Below are 27107 nucleotides of genomic sequence, written 5' to 3'. Positions count from 1 at the left end.
TCCTGAGCCACAGCTGTACCTGCAGCTGTGCTGCCCCAAACCAGGCCAGAACCACCTCATGTACAGGTAATTGCTCAATTTGAATACAAGGTCAGCTTCCAAATGATTGCTGCTTTTTAAGTAGAAACAAAAAACCCCTCAGAGTCTCAGCTGTAAAGCAGGGAGCAGCTAAAAAAGGTTATTGTTAAATGGGAAAAAGAAATCATATAGACAGACTTGAAACTCTGCAATGTGACATTGTCACTACACTGAAACCCTGCTGAGTGTTAGGCACAGAATTGCACACACCAGAACCATCCTTGCCCACAAGAAGTGCAAGCTAAACCAATTTGGTGTGTCCCCCTCAAATTCAATCATCTCTCACATCACTGGTATGTAGAGAACTTGCAATTCTTGAAAGTATCTGAGAACAAAACCACAATGTTTTGTATCAGACATCTTTGGTGTGTAATTTATTTATTTCACTTGAGGGATTTATTTCTAACAGATTCCACATTCATGGGAGAACTCCAGTCAGTCACACACTGAACTTTACAAGCACAGTGATCATAAGCTGTTCTCCATGTGGAGCACAATGCTTTTTCATATACAGCAGGTAAAAAAACCCCCAAAAAGTCACTAAACACTTAAATTTTTTTCTGCCATGGAGTTAACCCCACCTATTCCTAAAGCTAGTTAATACTAAGTCAAAATGAAACAGCAACTTTTTGGGCCTTACTGGTAACAGGGTTTCATTGTAACTCAAGAAAAGTGAGGTTTCTTGGGGAAAATTAAAGATAATTACATGTACTTAGTATCAAAAACCAACCTTAAAGTACCCAAAGAGCAGCAACAGCTGATGAGTGACCAAGATACATAAGACCAGATGTCACCACTCCTGCCAACAAAGCTCTAAATCCTAAATGGTTCTCTGGTAAATGTGCATGGCAAAACCCTGGCAGAGTGTTCCTGCACACCCCTCCAGAGGCTGGAACTCACCCCACACCAACCTTGGAAAGAAAACCCCACTTAGATCAAAGCTTAACTCCAAGAGCATCACAATGACAGGATTTAGTCTTTGATAGTCTGGAATGTGATGTAATCTCTGGTTTATCATTTATATCCATTTATCTCAGCATACAGAGAAGGGAGAAGCCAAGAGCAGCTTGCTAGAGATGGATTTTGGGAGGCTGTGGTCACTGAGGCCCTACACTGTCCCAGGCTGAAGCAGTAGAGCAGTTTGCAGTCAGAAAAGGTAAAATGCAAAGGGAAATGGTCAACACAGTGAGAAGGTGTGAAGAGTTATATTGCAAGGAAGTTGAGGAGCATCAGTGTGACATGAAGGGTATCCCATGGGATAAGGAACTGTACAGGAACACAGCAGGGTGAGTGCCAACATCAGAAAGTGTGCAGGTCTTTAGAGTGCAGGTACTGCACAGAACAGGGCAATGTGAGTGTACACAAACCCCTTCCCCAAGCCCAGCCCATCCCCTTTCTTATATTACCTTTCAGGACTGAATAAGAATGCAGAGACTTTAGGACAAACAAATCCATCAATCATTTATTTCTCTCTCTGACACCACTTCTGACTGTGACAGATGCCACAATCAACACTGCTGAAGTCCTCATACATTTCCAGCAAGACCCAAGGAGAGACCAGCAGCCATCTCAAACTGCACAGCAGAGCTCAGAGGGTGCTTGCTGACTGCTCCAGCAGCAGCACTGCCTGCTGCCATGTGAATTCCCCTCACTGGTGCCTTTAACCACACATCTGCTGGTGTCACCTGTCACTGTCATATTTTCTGAAAGATCTCTTTGCCCAGGGAAGGTGAGAAGTCTCAGAGAAAAATGAAAACAATATTATCTCATTTGCTTCTGCTGTGTTTTGCTGCTCTGGAATATGGTTTGGACATTGTTTACCAACAGGTTCTTGTTTCAAGTGAATTGTTTTTATTTATTGGCCAATCAGGGGCCAAGCTGTGTCAGACTCTGAAGAGAGAGTCATGAGTTTTTGAGTAGTATCTTTTAGCCTTCTGTCTGTATCCTTTCTCTATTCTTTAGTATAGTTTAGAATAGCATTCTTTAATATAACATAATATCATAAAATAATAAATTAGCCTTCTAAGAACATGGAGTCATTCACATAATTTCCTCCCTTCAATGGGGGTTTCTGAAAATGCCACAGTCACCAACAGCTCTGGACCCCAGGCCCAGCAAGCACCATCAGCTGGAAGACCTGAAACACATCTTTTAAGGCTGCTTCTCTGCTCCCACTGCAGCAAATTCCTCCCCAAGCTGGACACTGCTGCTCTCTGCCAGCATCCTCTCACAGCTGGAATTCTGTTAAGGAGATTGTGGGGGGCACCCTCAGAACACAGGAATTAGTGACAAGGCAACTGATCCCCAGTGATATGGGAAGCATAAAAAGAGAGATGGGTAATGGGATGAGAGCTGGAAACTCCATAAAGGCACACAGTGTTTCACCAAAAGCTCTCCAGCAGTGATCTAGTACTTGTGCACAGCAGTCAAGGCACATGTGAAAACAAGGTAAATCATATTTTTGTTCAGTCAGTCAGTTGTGCAGACTTGTGCAGTTGGTTCTCCAAGATCTGTATTGCACCATTTAATCATTACTTTGCATTCCCATGCAGTAAAAATAAAGATAATTTCCATCATCAAGCTCATCTATTCAAAGGTGACCAGGAGAAAGTTTAGTAGTAACTGGAATTTCTGAAAAATATCTGGAAATTATGCACTCAGAAATTAAAAATATATACCAATCTGCATGTTCTCTAATCATTACTTAAGTCATTGATCCACATCTTAACAATTTAGGGATAGATACACACATGCCTACACAGTCAGGGAAGGTGGCACCTGAGATTGTTTAAAGCTGACAGTGTCCTGTATCTCTGGGATACTTCCCCTAGCACCACCAGAAGCAAAAGACAACCACTGTGATTTTATAGAACAGCTCCACAGAGGATGAAGTTGTGGCTTGATGGCAAAGACACATGCAAATACTTCTACTCACTCAGGTATCAGAAGCCACTCAGCCATGTTAACTCCACCTGAGCTTCTCAGCAGGGCTGTGCTGCAAACCACACTGCCCTTTGCTGAGTCCTCCCTCACCTGTGCAAAGCAGTCTTAATCCAGCTTTTTCTATGTCCTCTATGGACACAGTTCAAAGGATGCAATTTTCCCATTCTGACCAGCCTCCCTTGCTCAATGAAGCCTTTCACTACATTGATATTGAAACATAAACCATCATGGTCTGCAAGGTGAGGACTTGGACTTGATGATCCTGATGGTCCATTCCAGGTGACACCATCACCAGTGAACTCCTTCAACACATCACCAACATTCCCAAGGGCAGTCCATCAAACATTTAGCACTGCCCAGTCTTTTTGCAACCTCTGACTGTGCAGCCATGCGTCATGGTGACCCCCAAGGGTGAGCCCTCACCGTTTCAAAGCTGCCTTTGTGCATCAGGTCAATGGGAGGCCTGAAGAGATCTGCCAGCGTTGTCAGCTTCTTGTCCACGGCCCCTCCGTTGCGGAGCTCCTGCTCCTGCCGGACTGCACGGCCCCAGGAGGAAAGGGACACAGTTAGACACACACACACTCACCAGGGGCATCCATCACTGCCTAAATGCCCAAACACACAGCTGAAATGGCCAAACACACAGCTGAAATGGCCAAACACACAGCTGAAATGGCCAAACACACAGCTGAAATGCCCAAACACACAGCTGAAATGCCCAAACACACAGCTGAAATGCCCAAACACACAGCTGAAATGCCCAAACACACAGCTGCTGGGGTGAAACTCTCTCCAGCTCCTAGGAGGTTTGGGGAGAACAGGGCTAGGGCAGCTAAGGAGTGCAAATCCCTTCCCAGGGTCAGTCCCGCTGAACAAGATTGGCTGGTGTGTATGGGAGAACCTCCCTGTCTCAACTTTGTATCTTAATAAACCTGAGGGGTCACATACCAATATTTGAAAACAAAGGAGCCAAAAAAGCCATGACTTGTCCCAGTGATGCTTTTAAATGGGAAACTGAGCTAGATTGTAGCAATGTAACTTTTAAAAGGAATATTTCTATTGTAGTGTTGCCATTAGTTGGCTGTGGGGCAATCCCACAGCAAAGAAACAAAGAAACAGATTCAGTTTAGGTAGACAACTCTCTTTGGATGTTTCTTTTAAAGTAGTATCAATTTTCTTTTAAAGAGTATCAATTCCATCTGAAATAATACCAAACACATTTCCAACACAGACAGGACCATGGACAATAAAGGTAAATCACAGCAGACACACGATGTATTTTATAGAACCAGGCCAGCTGAAATGGGCAATAACAATCCCATGGCCACAACTTTTCCAGTGTGGAAGGAGCTGTCAATGGGCCAAAGCATAAAACCCATGCTTGAGGAGACACAAAGGGAATGAAGCATCCCTGTGGAGCAGCCCTAGGAGCCAGGAGATAATCTGGAATTTCATGGCCAGGGCTGCTTTTCCAGACACAGCCAGACAGTGATGTCCACCTGTCAAGTTCTGCCAAAAAACATGATAAGGTTTCACCATAAATCCTCACAGTGTATCTCTCACATGTTGGGCATCTCTAAATGTCTTAAGAGTGGAATCACAGTGGTTTGGTTTGGAAGACCCTAAAGATCAGCCATGGGCTGGGACACCCTCTGCTAGTCCAGGCTGGAAGATGGTGACAAAAAATTTAAGGGTATTGATTATGTACATGGAACATTTCACTTCCAAAGCTGCCAGTGATTTCAATACTTGTTGTGTTCATCATTACTGGAAAGGGGGAATGAAAGTAACTATCAACACCTATTTTCAGTTTGGCAGCCAACCCTTAACTGTGTGGGAACATGGTCCATGGACCCCAGTGACAGGATGAGGAAACAGCTTCAGGTCACACCAGGGGAGGCTGAGATTGGATATTAGTGACAATTTCTTCATGGAAAGGGTTGGCCAGCCCTGGCAGGGGTTTAACAGACATGTGGATGTGGCACCTGGGGACATGGGGAAGTGGTGGCCTTGGCAGTGCTGGGAGAACAGCTGAACTCAGTCTAAGACTTTTCCAACTTTCCTGATTCTGTGGTTATACCTCAGGAATGTTCCAGCAACATCAGCACGACAGCCATAATCCAGATGTGAAACACCTGGTGCTGTGCTGTCACAGAATCTCATTCTGTGACACTTCCTGGATGAAACAACAGCCATGCTTTGGCATCTGGAGATTCTGTGCATGAACAGCCAAGGGCAAACAGCAACTAAAGCCACAAGAACTTCCTGCTCAAGGAGGAAGACTCAGGGCTACTCCAATGTAATTCAAGTGCCAGAATGTCCACTGCCTAGGCAAGGAAAATATCCAGTGGATTTATTTAATTTCTGCCCGAGTGCTAAGATTCTTCTCCCTTTTCAGTTCCCTCTAGAGAAGAAAAAGGGGTTTTTTTGAGAGTTAGCAACACCAAAGCAGACAGAATATACTGTGATAATCATAATTCTACGATTCTATACTTCTAATAATGTACCCTGCTACACAATTGGCAATTTAAAAATGTTTCAACAACTGAAAGCTGTCCTAGCCTACAACAGGAATGATTTCGTCATCTTATTTGCATTAAAAGTAATAAAATAAAATAAAATAAAATAAAATAAAATAAAATAAAATAAAATAAAATAAAATAAAATAAAATAAAATAAAATAAAATAAAATAAAATAAAATAAAATAAAATAAAATAAAATAAAATATCAGGCTTGCTGATCTGTAGACACTTACTGGTTTCTGTCTGAAAATCCCGAAAGCCATCGAATATTGAGCGAGCAGGTCTGCGTCTTTTAGGAGCTTTAAAAAAAGTAAAGAATTAATTGAAAAGTATATTATCAAAATAAATACATATTAGTACATTCCATCACATGTGTAGGAGAACAGAATAGGAACCCCAAGCAGGGACTCTGTGGGAGTAGAGGTCATTGGGAAGGGTTGGAGATGGATGGAAGTAGGCAGAAGGTAATTTGTAAATTCCATTCCCTAGCACATCCTCCCTCCAGCAAACCTTAGCCCAGAAACAAAACATGAATCAAAATACAGAGAGGATTAAAGCTCCTTCTGATGGGCTTGCCAAGACCCTTCAGCATGGAGTGGCAGTGCTGTCACAGCATCACCTTGTCACAATCCCAGCCAAGATTTTACCCAAGGCCTTCAAGGAGATTAAAAATTTCAAAAGAATAAACTCCATGAGAATTTTTTTTAATGAAGAAACATATTGTTTTTTCTACAATGCATTTCTACTCTTTTCTAAACTCTTATCCTGATCCTGTCCCAACTTCTTGGCTGGACTGACCAGCCACACTCCTCCAGTAGATCCAGCATTGCTGTTTGCAAGGAAACCTTCAGAACTGATTATCTGCACAGAGAGCCCAGGATGGGATCAGAAACAGTGTCCTCAAGTCCCACTAAAATCCTAAGGTACAGCAAAGCACTGCACTTAGAAGGAAAACAGAACTGCCTGTCAAGATTATTGCAGCCACTTATCTCCTTTCCCACCAACTGAAAGACAGAACTTTCAAAGCCCAATTGCTACAAGACATAATAAATAAAAAACAAATTAAAGTAAGATAAATAGAACCTATACCCAGTGGAAATGTGATGAAACAGCCAATCATGGAAAAAGAAAGCAAGCCTGAACAAGGGATGTGCAGGAAATAACACCTCTCAACTCCAGGGAGTAAGGTCTCCCTCACTCTGAGTGCTCAGGCACAAGCCAACCTCAGAACAATTTAAACTCAGTTGGAACAGGAGCTGAAGGAGCACTGGAGCAAAAGCAGCGTGTCCCTGCCAGCAGCACAGGTGAAGAGGCTCTCAGCAACCCAGGAGGATCCTTTGTACTCAATGATGGGATCCATGTACCCAGCAGGGCACAAACACACAGGGTCACCTCTTCAGCTGGAAAAAACCTGAGCTTATCCAACCATTCAGTATGACCCTTAAAAACAGAAACTGCCACCTCCCCTGCTGTAAGGCTACAGCTGAGACCAATTATCTCTTCAGGTTCAGCTCCTCTGTCAGGCTGCTCTGTGCCAGGAACACAAGTGGCACTGCTGGATCACAGAGTGCCAGGAGGGAACCACTGACCCAGGGCAGTGACAGTGTCACTGAGATCAGTGTGGAACAGGTAGGTATGAGAACACCAAGTGTTAGGATCAGCAGATCTGAATCCTAATAACCCACAGGAGTGAACAGATCTTTGTCAAAAACACTGTTGGAACACAGGAAAAAGTGCAGAGAGCTCCTCTATCTTCAGAGAGGCATCAGCAGGGCATCCTCCTCTGGATGCACATTTCCTGCTGCAGGACTGACCACCTCTGCTACTAAACTCCCCACTTCCAAAATCCAGGTAGGATGGGAAGTGCAAGGATTAGATAAACACAGTGTGTCCTTGTTTTCATGTCACTGCATCTTATGGTTGAGACTTTCAAAGTCCAGCTTCACTGCTGCTGACAAGGTGGCATTTCAGCAGCAAGGGGAATGTCATGAAATTACACCAATGAAGCTCACAGAAGTGCAAAAACACTTCAAGGAAAGCAGATACTTTGTACATCATTCCCTTTTTGCCCAAGTGCAAATTAAGTCAAATTAAGTTTTTCAAATTGTTGTTACTTTATGCGTCTCACATCAGGAAGTAGAAGTTAAGTTAATCCATTTTAGTGATTCATATTCTGTCTAAGGAATAAACACTTTCTGATGGGACTGGGGACTGAAGCATATTAAAGGAGTCAAAATTGTCCAGCTCCCAAAACAGACAGGAAAAAAAATTGCTAGAAGCACTAAAACTAGAAAAGCTAATACTGCTATTTGTATTTTGCAAATACAGCAAAAAGGGAAGTGGTGTGCACCTGTACTGCCTGGCATTGTGTGCTCCCTCTGAACCACCCTCAGCTTGTGCATCCTGGCTAAACACCTCTCTGAGGCTGAAAAACAGTCAAGAAAAATCAGTTCCAGGGTACACCTGAAACTTGGCCTCCTTCCCCTTTCTACTAAATGATAGGAAGGAGCATTTCCCATGGTGTGAGACCACTGCAGTGACAAGCACTTGCACAGCCTTCCTTGGTGAAAAGGGCAAAGCTCTCAATCCATCTGACATGGCAAAGGCCAGCCCAGAAATGACCTGCTCCACATGAGAAGGACAGAGACAAGAGCAAATGAAAGAGTAAATTAAATTCCTGCATGAGAAATGGAGAAGGGTATGGGCAATCACAGAGTTCAGCCCTTCTTTCTGATCTGTCATCTCAACAATTTGTCCTCTTCATTTTCACTTGTCAGCCAAGGCTTCATCCTCCATCCCATTTCCACAGCAGTACCCCACAGTTCTGGGCCCCCAGATGTATATACTTAATTAAGTTAATTGGCTGCCACCTCACAAAGTCTCATGAAGCAAGATTTAGCAAATTAGTACCTCTGGGAATAAAGCATCTCTTGTGTGTGAGATTTTTAATACTACTGGTGTTATTTCTTCTTATTAAACAAGTTTTGATTTTTTTTAGGCACTTAGCTCACCTCAAGTTAAAGAAAACAGAAAATAAGAACACAAGCCTACCTCCAAACAAGGGCTCAGGCTCTACTAAGATTTCCTGCTTTTGAGGAATTGGAGCTCGTACTTCATCCCTATCAAGGAAGAAGAAACAAAAGAAAAATCAGAGAGAAGATAATATTCCAAGTACTGTACAAACCACATCTCATTATGCTCCAAGGCTCCTGCAACTCAAACCAGTTAAAGATGCTGCTGTACCACTGCAGAGAATGAAGAGATTTGGGATTAAGTGGGTTCTCAAGGGAGAATCTGTTCCCACTCATGACCTGGTACCCTGTGCACTGAGAGCTGCCATGGATAACTTTTGATAAAACATCACACAAACCCCTGAGTGACTTGATCCCAGGCTTTGCCAATCTGTATTTAAACATTTTTTGTTCTTGAATAACTTTGTTAGAACTTGGAAGTGTTTAAAACCTTACCAAAAGATGTTAAATAATCCACTTACCATCCTACTTTCCTTGCTAGCTACATAGAAAAAAATATCATCTTCCTGATTATCAGCTTTTGTCTGTCAGAAGACTTTTTGCTTCCACCTGAAAGTGACACCTCTCTCTTTCCCAGAAGGAGGAACACCAGGTCAAGATGGCCATTCCCCCCATTTCTGAAGCAGTTCTTGGCTTACATAACTGGGCTCCCTCACATGTCAACAGCTCAGTCAGTTATACTTGCAGACACTCACAGGTAATCCAAAACAATAATTAGGAGAAGAGAGGAAATCACCAAGAAATCACTGTGACAACAGTGTGGTCACCTGGCCCATGGATTTTTGTGCAGAAGGATTTATCCATTGCTACATCCTGTCAGTGAAGGATTTATCCATTGCTACATCCTGTCAGTGAACTCCCTCTTCCCCCAGACTTCCAAGGTATGAAGAGTGCACTCTGCAGCTTTTGAACATGCAGCTTTCAAAAGGTAACTCAGGATGTCAGCAGGACATCCTTGCTCTTACCCTCCACATCTTTGATGCTCTGTGCAGCTTGTTACTCTCCACTTGCACATTTACTGTTCTCTCCTCCTAGGAGGAACACTGAGCTGATCAGCACCTGGAGGGTGTTGAGTATAAAAAAGAAAGTATTCCAAGAAAAATTTGGAGTCACTGATGTGCCAGAAGTTGTCTAGAAATAAGAACACTAACCTATATACCTATCTTAACTTTGTTAAAGGCTCAAGTAGGAAGGCACCTCACATCAGCTATAAAGCACTAAAAGAATTATTTAAATTTAAATTTACACATGTGCTTCAGAAGTATGAGAGGCAAGGATTTTCCTTTATAAGTCAGCTGTCTTTTTCCTGGAGTGGAAGATTTTCATAAGTACAAAAGCCTGGCTTGCATTTAATTTACCATATTTAATGAATGTGATTTATACCACTCAAGATATTCCCTTTATCTAAGGCAGTCACAATAATAGGCAGCACTGAGATTCTCTGATATGCTTAAGTGGAAATTCTCTTCCTTTTGCAGGCACCTGATGTGTCAGAGACTGGTGAAGGTGCTGATTCCTCTGCATACTGGTGTACAGGCATGGCTTTCCAGTGCCAAACTGGTTAAACCACTACAATAAAACCCTCACAAGTCAGACTCTTCTCCCAGGTAAGGAGAGACAAGAGGAGACAAAATGGCCTCAAGCTGTGCCAGGGGAGGTTTATGTCAGATATTATGACAAATTTCTTCACAGAAAAGGGTTGTAAAGCACTGCCCAGGGCAGTGGTGGAGTCACAATAAACATATGGATGTGGCACCTGGGGACATGATTTAGTGGTGGTGGTGCTGGGTTGATGGCTGGACTTAATAATCTTTTCCAACCTTAAATTCTATCAATTTATGAAATGGGAGTAAGGTGGCTGCATTTATAAGAACCAAACCAAGAGAACTCTCTCACTGCCAAATTAGTGTAAAGCGAGATTGCTGAAGCATTTAAAAATGAGACTCTCTTATTACTGGATCCTTACTTTAACAACTTGGGCTCTGTTTGTAAATAACAGCAGGTGAGAGCTCCAGAAAACTTCTGAAGTGCAAGAGACTCACAAAGCAGAACACTGGAGCAATGAACTGACCAAGAGCAAAGCAGTGTGCAATGCTGTGCTGAGGAGTGGCAGCTGCCTGGTTGGCTGTGCTTTGCACAGTGCCATCTCAGTGCCATCAGAGGGCCAGGCTGGCTGGCACAGCCGTGCCCAGGGTACGTACTCAGGGTGCGGGCGGGCAGCAGACACGGCTGCAGAGCTGGTGCTGGGCTCCTCTGCTATGCCCCCTCCATCCAGGAACATGGTGACAGCCATCTCCAGGTTGTTGTTGCAGGCTTCCAGCATGTGCTTCCCCACGCTTTCACTGGCACCTGCAATGCCAAAGGGAAAGAAATCACAACGTGTGGTTATTAATTGGTGTGGTGTGGTGAGGGTTTCTAGGATGAGGTGAGAGGTGAGAACTGACTTCAAGCACTTAGAAGGCTGATATATTATATTATATTATATTATATTATATTATATTATATTATATTATATTATATTATATTATATTATATTATATTATATTATATTATATTATATTATATTATATTATATTATATTATATTATATTATATTATATTATATTATATTATATTACATTACATTACATTACATTACATTACATTACATTACATTACATTATATTATATTATATTATATTATATTATATTATATTATATTATATTATATTATATTACATTATATTGTGTTATATTATACTGTATTGTATTCCATTCCATTGTATTACATTGTATTCCATTGTATTGTATTGTATTATATTATATTCCATTGTATTACATTATATTATATTGTTATATTATACAGTATTGTACTCCATTCTATTGTATTCCATTATATTATATTATATTATATTACATTATATTATATTACATTATATTATATTATATTATATTATATTATATTATATTATATTATATTATATTATATTATATTATATTATATTATATTATATTACATTATATTACATTATATTACATTACATTACATTATATTACATTACATTATATCATATCCATTATTTTACACTGTATTACATTATATTACATTGTATTACACTGCATTACACTGTATTGTATTGCATTATATTGTATTACATTACATTAAAAGAAAATGATCTATTAAAACTATACCAAAGAAAGAGAAAGGAGACATCAGAAGGTTAGAAAAGAATGAATAATAAAAACACAGTGACTGACCAGAGTCCCGACACAGCTGGACTGGGATTGGTTATTAAGTAAAAACAATTTACATGGAACTAATTAAAGATGCACCTGTTGGTAAGCAACTTCTAAACCACATTGCAAGCAATCAGATAATTCTTGTTTACATTTCTTTTCTGAGGCTTTTCAGGAGAAAACTCCTAGCTGAGGGATTTTTCATAAAATATAACAGTAACAACAGCATTTTGACTGGAAGTGCCCAGAACAGCTTTCTCTCTCAAAGCATTAATAATTAGGAGGAACAGTTCATCAGCTGCCATTTATCCCTGAAGCACAACTGTGAAACGTGCAGAGCTCAGGGGGAAGGGGATCTTGCAGTCAGGCTTCTTCCTGTCAGCAACTGAAAACCTACAGGAAACCATCTGAGGGCTTTGAGCACCATGGGGATTTTCTTCTGGAGGTCAGACATTTTCAGACATGAGTCCAGAGGAGACCAGCAAGGTGCTGGGAGGGCTGGAGCCAGGCTGGGAGAGCTGGGGGTGCTCACCTGGAGAAGAGAAGGCTCCAGGGAGACTTTAGAACCTCTTGCAAGGGCCTAAAGGGGCTCCAGGAGAGCTGGAGAGGGACTGGGGACAAAGCATGGAGGGACAGGCAAGGACAATGGCTGCACACTGACAGGGGGCAGGGTTAGATGGGATACTGGGGAGAAATCCTTCTCTGGGAGAAAACAGAGGAACCCTCTAATTTTGTGGGTCCCCACACGGGCACAAGGTGAAGAGAGAAGCTTCCAGAGAAGCTGTGGCTGCCCCTGAATCCCTGGAAGTGTCTTGGAGCACCCTGGGACAGTGGAGGTGTCCCTGACCATCACAGCAGGTAGAACAAGAGGAGTTTTAAGGTCCCTTCCATGCCAAGCCATTCCAAGATTCTATGGATTTTCCAAGCAGGCAGACAGAAAGAAAAATGAAAACCTGACTTAACATTTTAACAGGAAGAATATTAAATCAGCTGCTACAATTTTTTTATTCACTTGTAACAGACATTTAGAGAGGGAAGAAAAGACACTCTGATTTACTGATTCTGCTGAAAGGCAAAATCAAACCAGCAGAAGTTCAGTTTATATAAGAAGGGGGGAAAAAAAGCAGCCAAGAGGGAGAAAGTAACACTTTTCTACAGAGTTCTTTGTATAATGACTAACATTTATTCAAATCACAGAATCATGGAATGGTTTGGGGTGGAAGAGAACTTAAAGCTCATCCTGTTCTACACCCTGCCATGGGCAGGAACACCTTCCACTACCCCAGGCTGCTTCAGGCCCTGTCCAGACTGGCTTTGAAAACCTAAAGTGCAACTAATCCCAGTTTTAAAAAAAGCTCAGGATGAAGCAACAGTTCCTAACATCACCTGTAAATCTTTCCTCAGAGGATGAGCCTCTGTGTCCCAACTTCTCCCCAAAAACCATCCCATCAGCAGGAGCTCCCTCAGGAGAAGCTCTCCTACATCCCAATTCTTTACAGCACCTTCTCCCTAGGTGGTGGACTGCCCAAGAGCTTCTTGTCCTTTGGAAAGGCTGGTAGAGAGGAAGAGTGCTAAAATGCAGCTGAACCAGTCTGGGAGCAGCTTTGGGATCTGCAGGAATTGTTCCTAAGTTCACAGCAAGTCACCAAAATGACAACACTTTGCCCAAAAACAGACTCACAGACAATGTCAGTCTGGGCAAAACACATTCAGATATTTCTCAGATTTTCAGGGAAAGACTCAAGAAGCTCTGGTTTGAGCACAGAATACACTCTGAAACTGTGGAGATCAAGCAGTTCTAAATAACCTGCACATCAAACCACGGAGAAAGCCAAACTGACTGAGGGAACAGGTTTCCCAAAACACCCAACCTGCCACAACAAGCACACTGGGATGACAGGCAGCTGTGCTTTTAAGACCTTAACTGAGCTGTAGAAAGTGCAAAATAAAAACTAGTGATACCCCAAAAAACCAATGAGAAGTTCAGGTTCTTCACTCAAACGATTTTTTGGCATTTTCAGCACTTTTCAATGTTAACTGTAGCAATGAAACCACACAGACCCCACTCTGCACCTCCCTGCAGAGTCATGCAAAGATTCATTTGCAAGAACTGGGAGAAAAATGATAATTCAACCCTCTGTTGTTATTAAAAGAGACACTGACACAGCAAGTGCCTTCACTGATTTCTCCTTATCATTCCTGAGGAAAGTGCCAGTATTTCAAGCTTTCAGTCATTTCAGAAACAGAAATTTCTAAATATTTGTTAAGTTTCAAAGCAAATTTCACAAATATCCCATAATTTCCTTGAGGAAGACTGATGCCTTGAGAGGCTACCTAGAACAGAGGCTGGGCAGAGTTAAAGGAATAAAGCAGGGATTTATTTAAAGGCCTTCAGAGGCTACACTGTGAGCAGTACAAGAGCCTGGCTGTGGGTACACCCAAGATGGATCCAGGGTCACAAGTTTTCACACTTCTGTAAGTTTTGGTCCATTTCCATATTGGGGTTAATTGCCCAATTACAGCCTCAGGTTATGCAGTCCCATTCTCTCAGCCTGCTCTGCTCAATTCACTGCTGTTTGTACTTTTGGGCTTGAAGCTGCAATGGTGTCCTTGGTTCCAGGGCTGGAAAAGGATTGTTTTGTCTGACTAAACTGTGAGGAGAACTTGCTAACACTTCACGTGAAGTTCAGAGTTATACACTAATGCAGAACAGAATCTGGAAAATGTGAAAACTGAAACTTGAGGCAGCAAGACACAGAGGAGTCACATTCTGTTAGCAGTACTCTCCTGGATGAGAGCACCAAAGAAACACAATTCTGCCACCAGGATCAAAGAAAAGCATCAGGGACTATTTCTCCTCATCCCTGATGCTGGAGATGATTCCCTCAGCCTTTCCCCACAGACAGGAGTGACTGGAAACACAACTCTGAGCTGAAAAAGCTACTAACACAAAGCACTGAGGCGTGAGCACCTGTCACACCACAGGCAAGCTCCACACACTCCTAGATGCAACCTTAAATTCTGTTAAAGGTAAAAACAAAACTTCAAAACTCCTCTTAACAGAGGATGGTTGAAGCTCAGCAGGGTATTTCTTTTTTGGTTTTGAAAGCATAGAGGGGTTCTCTTATGTTGAGCATGAAATACGTGTCTAAACATAAAAGGTGTCAGGAGGAGGAAAGCAGCACAGCTCTGCCTGGTTTTAGCAAATATCTCACACATAGGCACATGCTACTGATATATAATTCCTGGACGTTCTTTTTCTTCAAAAGGTTTATTCTATAAAGATTCTGTAGGAATAGCTGAGTGATCAATAATTTCCCTGCTAGCATCCTGTCGAGGATCTGAGTGTGTCCAAGTACAGGGACACAATCTGAAACGGAGCTGGTGTGGACAACGGAATTAGAGCAGTTTCATTTCCCTTTGGCTGTTTAGTTGACACATCTTATTAACCCCTCCCGCAGCATCTGACACGCACAGCCACCAGCCAGGGGTAACTCCGGCGAAGCAGATTAGACACAAAGTGGGTCAAGAGCTCCGAGCACACAGCGCGAAGCAGGAGCTGTCACCTGACGCGAACTTCACGGAAAAGCCACCAGCTCTCCCCGTTGCCCACTCGAACCGCCCGCGTTGTGGGATATTTCTGCTTTTTCACAGGCGGGCTCGGGGCTCCGCTCCCGGGTCAGAGTCACCGGCGGGAGCGGGAAGCGGCGGCCGGGAGGGAGGGAGGGAAGGGGCAGGAGGGAGCAGGACACGCACCCGCGCCACCGGGACAACCGAGGAGCCTCCGAGCCGCCGCTCAAAGGGAGGCGAGATCTCCGCCGCGCAGGGAGCGGGGCCGGGCCCGGGGCGCGCCCTGGCACCGCCGGCGCCCCGCGGGAGGCGCTCTGAGGGCAGGGGCAGCGCGCCCGGAACCGCTCCGCCTCGGCCCGCGCCTCCCGCCCCCGGCCCGCCGGCGGTGAGGGCCGGGCGGGACCCTCCCGCGTGAGCCCCGCGGCCTCGGCGCGCCCCGCGGCCCGAACTCACCGGTGATGGCGGTGAACTGCTGGACCAGCGCCCTCAGCGCCGCGGCGCCCGCCGAGCCCCCGGGCGCCGCCATCTTGCCGCCGCCGCACCACAACACACGCGCCGCCGGCCGGCGCGCGCTGCGCATGCGCGGGGCCCGCCGCGCGCGCGCCCCTTCCCCCGCCCGCCGCCAACCGAGGGGCGGGAATGGGGCTCGGTTGCCGTGGTAACGATCCACGCCCCTCCGGTCGCGCGGGAGGCGGGAGTTGCCGTGGCAACGCCCTCCTTTCCCCCCCCCCCACACCCCCCCGCTGCCTCAGCGGCTTTCCTTGGGAATGCCCCCGGAATTCCCGACCCGCCGCTTCCAGCGGGGCACACGGGCCTGACAGGCGGAGCGGCACTCCCAGGACACGCACCCGGGTTCCCACGCGGATTTACCCCATCACAGAGGCCCATGGCGCAGCGAGGGGCTGGGCAGGGGGCGGGCCGGGTGCTGTGAGCAGGGGGACACCCAGGAACAGCCCGGATCACCGGCACAGGCCGGGGTGACCCGCTGTACAGCAGCGCTGCCGTGAAGGACACGGGGTTCCAATAAGCAACCAGCTGTCCCTGTGGCGGCAGAGCGTCCTGGTGGCCTGGGGACGCTGGGACGAGCACTGCCAGCAGGTCAGGGACTGATCCTGTCCCTCTGTGCAGCCCTGGCAGTGCCGTGTCCAGCTCTGGGCGCCTCAGCAGATGAGACACATGGAGCTGCTGGAGCAGGTCTAGGGGAGGCTGTGGAGATGCTGAAGGGCCTGGAGCGTGTGGGTGCCCAGGCAAGGCTGAGGGAGCCGGGGCTGCCCAGCCTGGAGAGGAGCCCCAGCTGAGAGGGGCCCTCAGCCCTGGCTGGCCCTGGCTGCAGGGAGGGCAGAGCAGGGCCGGGCTCTGCTCCAGGCCCAGCAATGGCACCGGAGCCACGGGCAGGGACTGAGCCCAGGCAGCTCCACCTGCACATGAGCAAGAACTTTCCTGGGCAGTGCCTGAGCCCTGAACAGAGCCCAGAGAGGGTGTGGAGTCTCCTCACTGGGGATATCCCAGACAATGTGTGCCATGGCCTCTGGGATGGCCCTGCTGAAGCAGATGGACACACTGTCCCTTCCAGCCTGGCCCATCCTGGGATTCTGTGGGGCAGCACCTGAGGTGGTCAAGGAACAGCTCATCTGCACCCACAGGGCACCCCTGCCATCACTGTCACAAAGCCAGAAGAGGAAACCCTTGAATTTGTCCCCCACCTACTGTACCAGGTGTTTCTGATCCCCAGGCCACCTGAAGGAATGTCAGGAAAGGAATGTTTTACTCCCTTCCAAATTCCAGACACAGCAGGAATGTGGCTGCCTTGCTGCTGAACACCTTGCCAGTAACACTTGTCAACTCTGAGTACCACAAAAAGCCGAGATTTCCCTAAAATTCTAAGGATTTATCACCTCACTGCCATGGAAACAGGTCCATCTGCTCCCTCTCTTATTGCCTCCCATCCCCACAACAGCTCTGGTGCTCACAGAAGCAACCAAGCCTGTGAAGTATTTGGGGTTTTGGCACTTGGTTTGTTTTTCCTGGCAGTTGGATGAGCTGAACTTGTTCACAAACAAGACAAATTAATCACCAGGGCTGAAGGCAGGTGAGCAGCAGTGAACTGTAACACCAGCCAGACATCTCAAATACTGACTCCTGCTTCACCAACACCAGTAAAACAAAGCTGATCTCACCTCCTTCAGAGCTTCCAGACCACAGGGTCAGAAACAAGCTGTTGGTACAACCAAAATCCACTCAGCCAAATTCCACCCTCTAACAATGAAGAGCTAAAAGAATAAGCCAAATTATGCCTGGTGAGCATTATTGTGCCATGGATAGAGTGAGGAATGGGATCATCTGGGGGCTTGCAGCATCCCACCTCAGATAAGGCTGCTGCTAAAGGTGACAGGTTTTGTACATTTTGCAGTTAAGATTTGTTTTATCTAACAATCAATCTTTAAATTTTTAGTCCTGTTTTGTTTTGCATTCAGCTTTGAAAATGGGGATTGTTTTTTTTTTACAGGCTTACCCTGACTGGACAGGCTGAGTCACCAGCATGGAAACAGTCAGTAGCTCTGCCTTAAAAAAAACCCTTTAATTAATTTTTTTTTTTTGACATCATGGGTAAATCAGAAAATAATCCCAACTGTGTTAAGGATTAAGGAGAAACAGACCCATATTGAAGGAAAGCTTCCAGAACAATGGCTGAGGCAGCAGGAGAAAAAGCAAATTATTTGCCACTGGTCACCTGTTGTAATTTTCTCCAAAAACATCTCTGAACAGAACAAATATTTATTTATTTATTTATGAGGAGCCCACCAATGATAAGAGATGTGCAGGCTTTGAGGAAAAAAAAAATCCCAACAATCATATTTTTGGCTCAGTGTGCTGGTCATGCTTTTCATAAAATTTGGTGTTTTAAACTTAAACCATCAGAAGATGCTGCTGAAGAAACAAGTCTGTCATGAATGTCCTAGAACAGAATTAAAGTCATCAATGGGGTTCAAAAAAAGGACAGAACTCAAACATCTGCTGACTCTGATGATTAACACAAACCCTTCAGCACTGCAGCTGGCACTTGGCTCCATTTCAAACACAGACAGTGCAGAAGTAGCTCCAAAGAAGCAAAGAAAAGCCAAATTATGGCTTCATAAAACAGATGAAACAAGAAAACTTCATCTGCATAGTAGGATCTGGTTGCCTCTTCCCCAGCCTCAACTTCCTACAGGCCTCAGCACCTCCACGTTTAAATTACAATTCTTTTTGAGTTGTTTTGGTTTTAAACCCAACAGGAACAGTATTTAGTAGTGCCTCTAAAAATGGAGGGGAACAATTACAGCCAGGCAGGGCAGTTATGTGAATTTCTAATTAGGTTTTGTCATTACTGACAACTCCAATCTTCAGTTGCTTCTTTCCCTTTTAACTTTCTCCATCGTAACTGGCTTTGGAATATTGTTTTAATCACACTCAAACCAGTTTGAGTATGAAAATTAAACTGCATGAAGTATAGTAACACCATTGTACATTCATGTGTATCATTAACAGGACATTAACAACAAGAAAACAAAAGTATCTTGTTCTTAACAGGGAAAATGGGATCTGCAGGAGGGATGTCTGTGAGCAGAGGTGAATGGGAGCCCACAGCCTTGGCATCCATGGAAGATGCTTGGCTTTGGCAGGGGACAATGACCTGTTTGTTTCCTTTTTGTTGAAGGGAGGGTTAACACTGAGAGGGAAAGAGTGGCTGTCTGCTTACACTCCTGTTAATGGGTGTGCCAACAATGCAATTGCAGCAACAGCCTGAATTCCAGCAAGGTGCTTCAATGTACAGAACAGTGCTTGTGCTGAGGGAAGCTTCAATCTTGCAGCTGACAGCCAGCTGGGAATACAAACTCGTTTTTCATTTGTTTCCTCCATGCAATGTGCATCTTTTCCAGCAAAGCCTTTGGACTCTCATTTCCAGATCAGACCATCACTTATTGCTTTCCAACACTACCAGTATTCACACTCCAAACCATGTAAATGCAAGTTAGAAAATAAGAAATACTCCCATTCCTGCAAGAAGTGCTGCAAGTGCTAGAAAACAATAATTCAAGAAAGCAACAATTAAAAAATGTTACATTCTGGCAGTGTATGTTGCTAAAACTTCTCAGAACTCCCAGAACTGCTGCCCAAAGTGGTTCCCCTCCAAGGCAACCACTCAATACTGCATAGGGAAGCTTTGCCAGCACAGGAGAACATCACCACAGCTCCCATTCCCATTCCACCAGGTGTCCATGGCTCTGATCTACTCTGCAACAGGGCTTTTAAACATCTGCAGGATTGTCTTTTGCTTGTTCTTAGGCAGTGAACAAATATCATTAGTGTCACTGGTATTAACCACACAATTCAAAACCTTTCCTTCCTTGATGCTGGGGGATTTCACCCGGACCCTGGCAGGGGACTGCCAGTTTTCATTGCAGGAACCTTTCCTAGACTTGTGGTGATTGGTTTCAGCCTGACTTTTTGATCCTTTGGAGTCTTTTGCCCCCTTGGAGCTTCCCTTCCTGGCAGCAGAGTCTCTCCCAGAGCGAGGTGGTTTGGCACGAAGCAGATACTCGTCAGGAGAGCCCTTCTGCCTGTTCAGTGTCCTCTCCTCCTTGTCCAGCTCCTTCTGCAGCTGCAGGGCCAAGAGCCTGTCCTGCTCCTCCTGCCTGCGCCTCTCATAGAACTCCTGCTCAAAGGCTCTTTGTGTCTGCAAGTTAAAATCATTCATCTGCTCTCCTTGGTCTTCTGCACTTTCTGAAAAGGTTCTTCTCCTTTTATCAAGCACGTCCAAGTCAATCATGGCATCAGCTGGGGCTTCCACTAGCTTCCTTTTGGGGGTCTCCTTAGGGTTCTGTGGCCTTTGTGGTGTCTCTTCATTTGAGTGTCCAGCCTCCTTCCCCAGAGCAGGCAACACAGTCTGGCTGTCAGACATCACCCAATTCATTCCTAACTGACCAGAGGTACAAGATTCATCAGCCTCTTCAAGGTTTACCCTTTGGACATCTGTCAAATTGCCACTGTCTGACTCAATTCCATCATCACCTCCATTGGATATAAGAACTGTCCTAGACCCTTCCTCTTCTGTGGTTCCATGAAGTGCATCTGGAACTCCATCTTCTAAACCATTTGGTCCTGGTGCTTCTTCCTGCTTTGTGGCAGCTTCACCTGAAGCTGAGGCACTGAAATAGTTCATGCACGATTCCAGAAATAAATCCTTAGCTGCAGAATCTTTATTTACACTGGTCAGCTGTGGAGACAGGGTTGGCATTTCCTCTTGCTCATCCTGAACTGCAGAACTGCTGCCTTCATTGCTGTTGGTCTCCTGAAGAAAAGGGAGACACCACTAATGAAGTAAATTTATCAAAAGCCCAAACACTTCTCATGGCTGCATTGCCCCTGAGTGCTCTGGGACAGCAACTCATATATTTCTCTTTTTAAAAAATACATAACATGTTCAATAATAATAATAAAAATATTTGAAATAACTAATAATAATGCAGAATCCCAGCTAAAAGACTGAAACCTCTACAGCATTTTTCTCTTGTAAGTGATTCAGACTAAATGTGCAAGCCTGCTCATTATCTTTGGAGGCTTTACAGGAATGATCAGACAGCCATGGAATGATGTAAATCAGGGTGCACCCTCCTCCAGCAGGCTCCAGAATTGCCAATCATGAATACCAAAAGTAGCTTAAAAAGGGCAGTATAACCTGCCCAGTGCCAATGTGCAAGGGAAATAGAGGACTGGAACCCTACAGGCAAGGGGAAAATATCCAATAATATCCAAAATATCCAACAATTGTGAGATTTGTAATAAAATTATTCCTGTTACCCCAGACACAGAGTTGCTCCCTCCTCTTCCTGTGGTACTGGAGAACAATGCTGATCCCAACATACCAGAATTCTTTGGAGACAGATACCTTAAAAAGAAAAAAAAGATAAACATTTTATCCTTGAATTGTCAGTCCTTTGCATTATTCATGGTCTTCAGGCTCATTCTGACAAACAAAAAACAACAAGAAGGCAAGTGTTTCCCTTCTCCTCCTATGAGGAAATGTTTTAAACTTCAAAACTTCACATTTGTCCCCAGTTATCTCAGGAAGCTGGCCTACAGCATTCTAAAGAAGCAAATGGGGCAGAGAGACACTGAAAAAGGCCAATAGTTAAAGAAACACTTGGCTGAATCTCTTACTTCTGAATGTCTCCAGAGTTGCTGGGTTTGTTCTTTGCCTTGCTCAGGATCAGTGGGGATGTCTGAAGGGAGAGGCTGTGTGCTGGTGATGGGCTGCCAGGCACGTGTCCCTCAGGATCTTCATTCTTCCAGACAAGTAAAAACAGCATTAGGTAGAGCAAAACACAACACAAACTGCAGAAACCTCAGGGAACTGCTTGGGTTTTGCTGCAGAATCTGTTACTGTTGTCCAAAGAATTCTAGAACTGTGAGTTACAGATGGTTACAGAGAAAGAAATGTTACCTGCTCCTTACACCTTCCTGGACCTAACACTGAGGAACAGGAAGCTTTGCTCAAATACGTACACAGATTTCATCATTGGGTAGCAAAAATTCAACTAAGCAAAACAAATTAATAAAACAAAAAAAAAAAACCAAAATGTAAGGTACATTTTCACTGTATGTATGGATTACACATCTTCATTTCTTCCAAAGAAGGGTTTTTAAAAAGATGAGGAAAAGGAAGCATACAGCAGAAAATCAATGTTTTAAAATGTTTCACAATGAAAACATGCAGCACACATGGTGGGTGCTGGATTTCAAGTGCATATTAGACAGGGTTCAAAAATTAATGGTCAATCAAGGCTTTAAAGTACTGGGGAGTGACACCAGCCTTCAACTACAACTAAAATAAATTTAAACTATTCCAAATTTTAACATTTGCCCTGAGCAGTCCAAGTTGCTTGCACTATATTGATATTTGCTGCTGTCCCACTCAATCCTAACTCACCAGGCTGTTACTGAGCTGCCAGGCCAGCTCTTCATCCTGCTTCAGCTGCTTCTCCATCTCCTTCTTTCTCTCTTCTGCCAGCCTCTGCTCCTCCTCCTCCTCAGCCAGCAGCCTCTGGATGTACTCCTCACTGGCTTTGTTCTCCTCCTGTTCATGTGCTCGCCTTTCTGCCTCCACCTACAGCAGGGGTTTGAAAAAATCCACCTGGTCACCACTGCAGGGCCACACTTTACACCAGGACCTCTCAGCTGACACTGCTTAAATGTGAACCACTCACTGTCCACCAAATTCAGCAGCATTTCGTTGCAGGAGTCTCAAAGATGTAAGGATCACATGGGTGCTGTGTGTGCAGCCTTGGATTTGACCACAGTGACAAATTTTTTGGTTTCTCTAGGATTATACTGTTAACCTGCAAGGTTAAACTCCATTGTTCACCTTCTCCAAGTGTTAGTAACAAAGCTAAGATCTCCAAGTTGTACAGAGAAAGTGGGATCAGAATTCTGTCTAAGGCTGAATGCCAGCTGTCCCACAGCATTTGCTCAACCTGCTTTTATCATTATATATCCCAAAGACAGCACATCTCTCTTTTAGAAGAGTGCTCCTCTCCTGAAACACACAAAACCCAAAGCAGCAGGCCAGGAATTTTACATCTGCCTTTCTTACAGCAGACATGCTGAGAGATCAGTTACCAGCAACTCCACAAGGACAGCAAAGCACTTCAAGAATAAATCTTTCTTTGGAAATTCCCCCCAGTCCTCTGCTTCATGTGATCCTGTAATCACCAGCAAGGGCTCTCAGGGAAAGGTGCATTCCCACACATTCCAGCTCTAAATCTTAATTCTACTGTGTCTGAATTAAGGAGGAAGAATCCTTAAATAGGCCAAAATTGAGAATTCTTTAAAATCTTTTCATGATTTTCCAATATGCAAAGGTAACAGAGTGAACAAAGAACAGAGAAAATGCTCTATGGTCATTACTGAAAGTTATCTAGTTGTATTCTCTTACTTGGAGGGAAGTCAAGAAGACAAATATAAAACCAAAGTCCAAACAGTTTCAAATTTCTACATTTGCTACTTTTATGTACATTGACTGAGAGATGAGGTAAGAGGTATAGATCAAGAATGTCAAATATATAGATCACCTCATGTCAAATACAAAGAAATCTCTCCCACCAATTTAATTCATGATTCAGGAGTGACCAGTATGTTCTTGCAGCTGCACATTCTTGCAGTATCTTTATTATTAAATAAAATTACAGCTGTTTGTAGGAACAGTTCAAATAACTGGATACAAAGCATTTATGCTTTTTAAACATATTTTTAGACTTACCTTACTAATCTCTGCTTCATATTCCTGCCTCAGCTCCCCAGGCTTGCTCAGTTGGTGCTGTGGCTTGGGGACACAGACTAGGAAGGAGAGGAAAAAACCAAAGTCAACAAACACAAAGTCATGACAGTCAGCAACAAAGGGTTTTAACAACAACAACAAAGGATTTTAACCACAACAACAAAGGATTCGTTATTCCCCTGTCATGGGAATGATTTGACTTAAATCAAGTGCTGTGATTGAAAAAAGGAAGGAATAAAGCAAAAAAATTCCAAGGAATAAAGTTTACACAGTAGAGAAGTGTGGTGTTACAGAGTGGCAGGAACAGGCAGTGTTTCCCAAGCACTGTATAAAAAGCAAATACAATGGAACAAGTTTCTCAGAGAAGCTGTGGCTGCCCCATCCCTGGAAGTGTCCAAGGCCAGGGTGGAAAGGTCTCACCCAACCCAAATCATTCTCTCATTCATTCTCTGTTGGCACCCTGACCATAATTTGTGTATTTCACTCTCTTTGTGGAACACATTTCCCTAAGGCCAACCTATCAAAACGTCCCCCAAGGGCACTTGCAACATCATAACCCCAAAATCCTCCTTCAAAAAGTTAATCAGATTTCACTTCCTTCTCTCCGACACCACAATTTTCAGCTCACAGATTCTTGCATTGACTGAACCCCTGGAATTTCAACCAAACTAACTAACACGTGAAAATCTTTTCACCACTTCACTCGCTTGACAGTGATAAAGAAACACACCCACAGACTCAAACACTGTATGCAGATGCTACAATGAAAACATGCACACATGGTGGGTGCTGGATTTCAAGTGCATATTACACAGGCTTCAAAAATTAATGGTCAATCAAGCCTTTAAAGTACTGGGGGATGACAACAGCTGCAAATGAGCAATGAACAAGGCCAGGCACTGATAGCCCACACCAAAGGCATGAACAAATACCCACTGAAATCACCAGACAATGTTTTGGTTTTTTTTTAATTTTTGTACTACAAATGAAGAAGGCATTGCCCACCTCTCCCCTGCCCCTTTTGCAGGAGAGCTCTGTCTCTGCCAGCAGTAACACATATCCCTACCCACAGCTCTGAAGCTACCCACAGCAATTGCTGTGACAAAGCAGAGACATGCCAGGACAAGTGACACTCCACTTACTTTCCTCATCCAAATCCTGTCCGTTCATCCTGCGCTCGCACTCCTGCGGGTAATCCTTCTGAATCTTCTCCCAGAGCTCCCAGTTGATCAGAGTGTTCCTGCGGCTGTTGTAGCGTGCCCAGGAGGAAACCCGACGCCGACAGAAGGGGCAAGAAAGGCAGGCCTTTTCCACCGTCATCTGGAAGCAGGAATTGCACAGGGTATGGCTGCAGGGCAGCGTGACAGGCTCCACAAAGATCTCCATGCAAATCTGGCACAGGCAGTCGGACAAGGACAGCGGGGCCTTGGATTTCTTCGACATGCTGGCTCGAGGCAGAGGAACAGCACTAGGACAGCATCAGGGCCTGAAAGCAGAAAGAAACATTTAGGTTCCTTATGGGAAGTAAAATATAAAGGAAAATAGAAAATGTTTTACAGCTACTTCAAGAAAATGTTAGTGGATTTAGAAGCCTGCATAAGTGGTTGCTTTTCTCAGGGCCTGAGAGATTCCTGAGGAAGAAGCAGAGCTTTACAGAAGTCATGGAAAAACTGTAGCAGGTTTTCCTACTGCACTTTCCTTTGAGCTGAAACAGATACTTTGGGGATAGCAAGGAGGTGGTAAGGAGAGGGGGGAAAAGAAGGTGAGAGCTCTTCCAGCCACCTCTGCTACTCCCCTCTTCTCCTTATCTATGATAAGAGACGCTGGATGTGTTATTCCAGTTACCTTAACCTTCCATTCACTCATGTTTTCAGTATATGCACATATGCTGTTACTCTCCTCTTTTCCCTATCTATGATAAGAGGCACTGGATATGTTGCTCCAGTTACCTTCACCTTCCATTCACTCATTTTTTCAGTATATGCACATCCTTGGAGAGCTGCTTTTGGCACAAGCTTGCTTCCAGCTTATTCTGAAGGTGAAACACAACAGAGCAGAGCAGCTTCTTCCTCATTCATTTGCTTGCTTAAGCTAGAACTACAAAGCTAAAATTCCTTTTTTTCTTAAGATAAATGAAGAATTAAAACTTCAGCACCTTCTTGTATGACTTGAAACTGTGGGGGTCATCTGTCTCCTCACGCGATTTTTCCACTTGGCCCAGCAATACTGTAGGAGAGAAAACAAAGACACATACAGCAAAATAAAAAACCCACTGATATTAAAGCTACAAGCTTCTTAAACAGGCAGCTTCAAAGACAGGAGGCTCTTGGAAAAAAAAAAAAGGCTGCCATTCCTCACAGAGAACTCTCCATGGAGACAAATACACGTTAAGGCGAGTTTCATTATTTCCGCTATTTTTATTGACAAAAAAACAACCCCCAGGAGGTCGGTGCCCACGGAAAAGGGGTCCCTGGTCCCCCTGCGGCCCCGTCACCCCCAGCCCCTGAGGGTCCCAGCGCGGACCCGGCACCCACCGCTCCGGAGGCCGCCAAGGGCCGCGGCTCCCGCAATGGCGGCTGCGCTGCGCCCCGCCCCTCACTCGGGAGCTGTTCCCGCCGCCCGCCTCACGGCTCCGGCTCCGCCTCCTGCTTCTCCTCCTTCTCCTTTCCTCCTTCCTTCTTCCCCTCCTCTTCTTCTGTCTCCTCCTTCTGCTCTTCCCCCTGATTCGCCGAGCCTGCTGGGACACAGAGGCTCTCAGAGGGAAGGCGGGCTCGGCTGTTGTGACAGGTCGGGCGGGAATGGCTTCCCGCAGGCAGGGAGCAGCGTTAGGTGGGATGGCAGGGATGAATCCTTCCCTGTGGGGCTGCTGAGGCCCGGCACAGCCTGGCCCGGGGAGCCGTGCCCAGCCCGGGACACTGTGGCCGCCCCGGGCCTGGCAGTGCCCAAGGCCGGGCGGGCTTGGAGCCGGGCTCCGCTCCCTGGCTTTGTGAAAAACGCCTATTTTATGGTTGGCTTTCTGCAAATATTAAAATGAATATTAGATGTGTTATGTTTAAAAGTGATGCTGTGTAATTTTCTTAAGTAGTGTGTTAACTATCGTTTTAGGTTATAACATAATGTTAAAATAGAAACTATGCTATGGAAGATACTTTCTTTTTAAAAAAAAAAAGGACTCGCAGCGAGATAGCAGCCACAGGACACCTGAATCTTTCAGAGAAAACGAATTTATTGCTCTCTTATCAGAAGAAATGTACTTCTTCCTGCCTCGCTCAGCCCTGAAGAGCTGTCAGGATTCAGAGGAAGAAGTTGACACTGACCTGACAGAATCCTGTGTTTGAATGGAATTTATGCATCATGTATGAGATGTGTGAAAAACGCCAATCACTTGTTTTTAGAATTTTAAAAGTTTAATAGTAATAAATGGTTAT

At 44.6% G+C, this 27107-nt stretch overlaps 2 protein-coding genes across 2 annotated transcripts in view; both read right to left on the bottom strand.

Moving 5' to 3' along the window:
* UBXN7 (UBX domain protein 7) overlaps positions 1 to 15888 on the bottom strand; it is a 29230-nt gene extending 13342 nt beyond the window's left edge. Inside the window, exons 1-5 of the mRNA XM_058031432.1 lie at positions 15816 to 15888; positions 10778 to 10925; positions 8596 to 8663; positions 5778 to 5843; positions 3445 to 3557 (exon numbers count right to left, since the gene is read on the bottom strand). Coding sequence (XP_057887415.1) covers positions 3445 to 3557; positions 5778 to 5843; positions 8596 to 8663; positions 10778 to 10925; positions 15816 to 15888 — 468 coding nt within the window. The remainder of the gene's footprint in view (positions 1 to 3444; positions 3558 to 5777; positions 5844 to 8595; positions 8664 to 10777; positions 10926 to 15815) is intronic.
* Positions 15889 to 18121: 2233 nt separating this feature from the next.
* RNF168 (ring finger protein 168) lies at positions 18122 to 26294 on the bottom strand. Its single transcript, XM_058031056.1, has 8 exons — positions 26214 to 26294; positions 25835 to 25905; positions 24822 to 25165; positions 23662 to 23738; positions 22333 to 22509; positions 21564 to 21688; positions 21204 to 21291; positions 18122 to 20694 (listed from the first exon to the last, which is right to left on the bottom strand). The coding sequence occupies exons 3-8, from the start codon at positions 25120 to 25122 to the stop codon at positions 19633 to 19635; spliced, it is 1830 nt and encodes a 609-aa protein (XP_057887039.1). The 5' UTR covers positions 25123 to 25165; positions 25835 to 25905; positions 26214 to 26294; the 3' UTR covers positions 18122 to 19632.
* Between the last annotated feature and the right edge of the window lie 813 nt (positions 26295 to 27107).

The sequence above is a fragment of the Melospiza georgiana genome, chromosome 10, assembly GCF_028018845.1.
Source record: "Melospiza georgiana isolate bMelGeo1 chromosome 10, bMelGeo1.pri, whole genome shotgun sequence".
Classification (NCBI taxonomy): domain Eukaryota; kingdom Metazoa; phylum Chordata; class Aves; order Passeriformes; family Passerellidae; genus Melospiza; species Melospiza georgiana.
The sequence above is the reverse complement of the archived record's forward strand: the minus strand, read 5'-3'. Positions and strand labels throughout refer to the sequence as shown.

Bases quoted from the DNA above. Each gene is read 5' to 3' on its own strand.
- RNF168 (XM_058031056.1), bottom strand. From the start codon at position 25,122: ATGTCGAAGAAATCCAAGGCCCCGCTGTCCTTGTCCGACTGCCTGTGC. The intron at 22,510-23,661 runs GTAAGTCTAAAA...CCCCTGCTGTAG, and splicing joins ATGAAGCAGAGATTAGTAAG to GTGGAGGCAGAAAGGCGAGC. The intron at 21,292-21,563 runs GTAAGAGATTCA...TTTCTTTTTAAG, and splicing joins AACTCTGGAGACATTCAGAA to GTATCTGTCTCCAAAGAATT.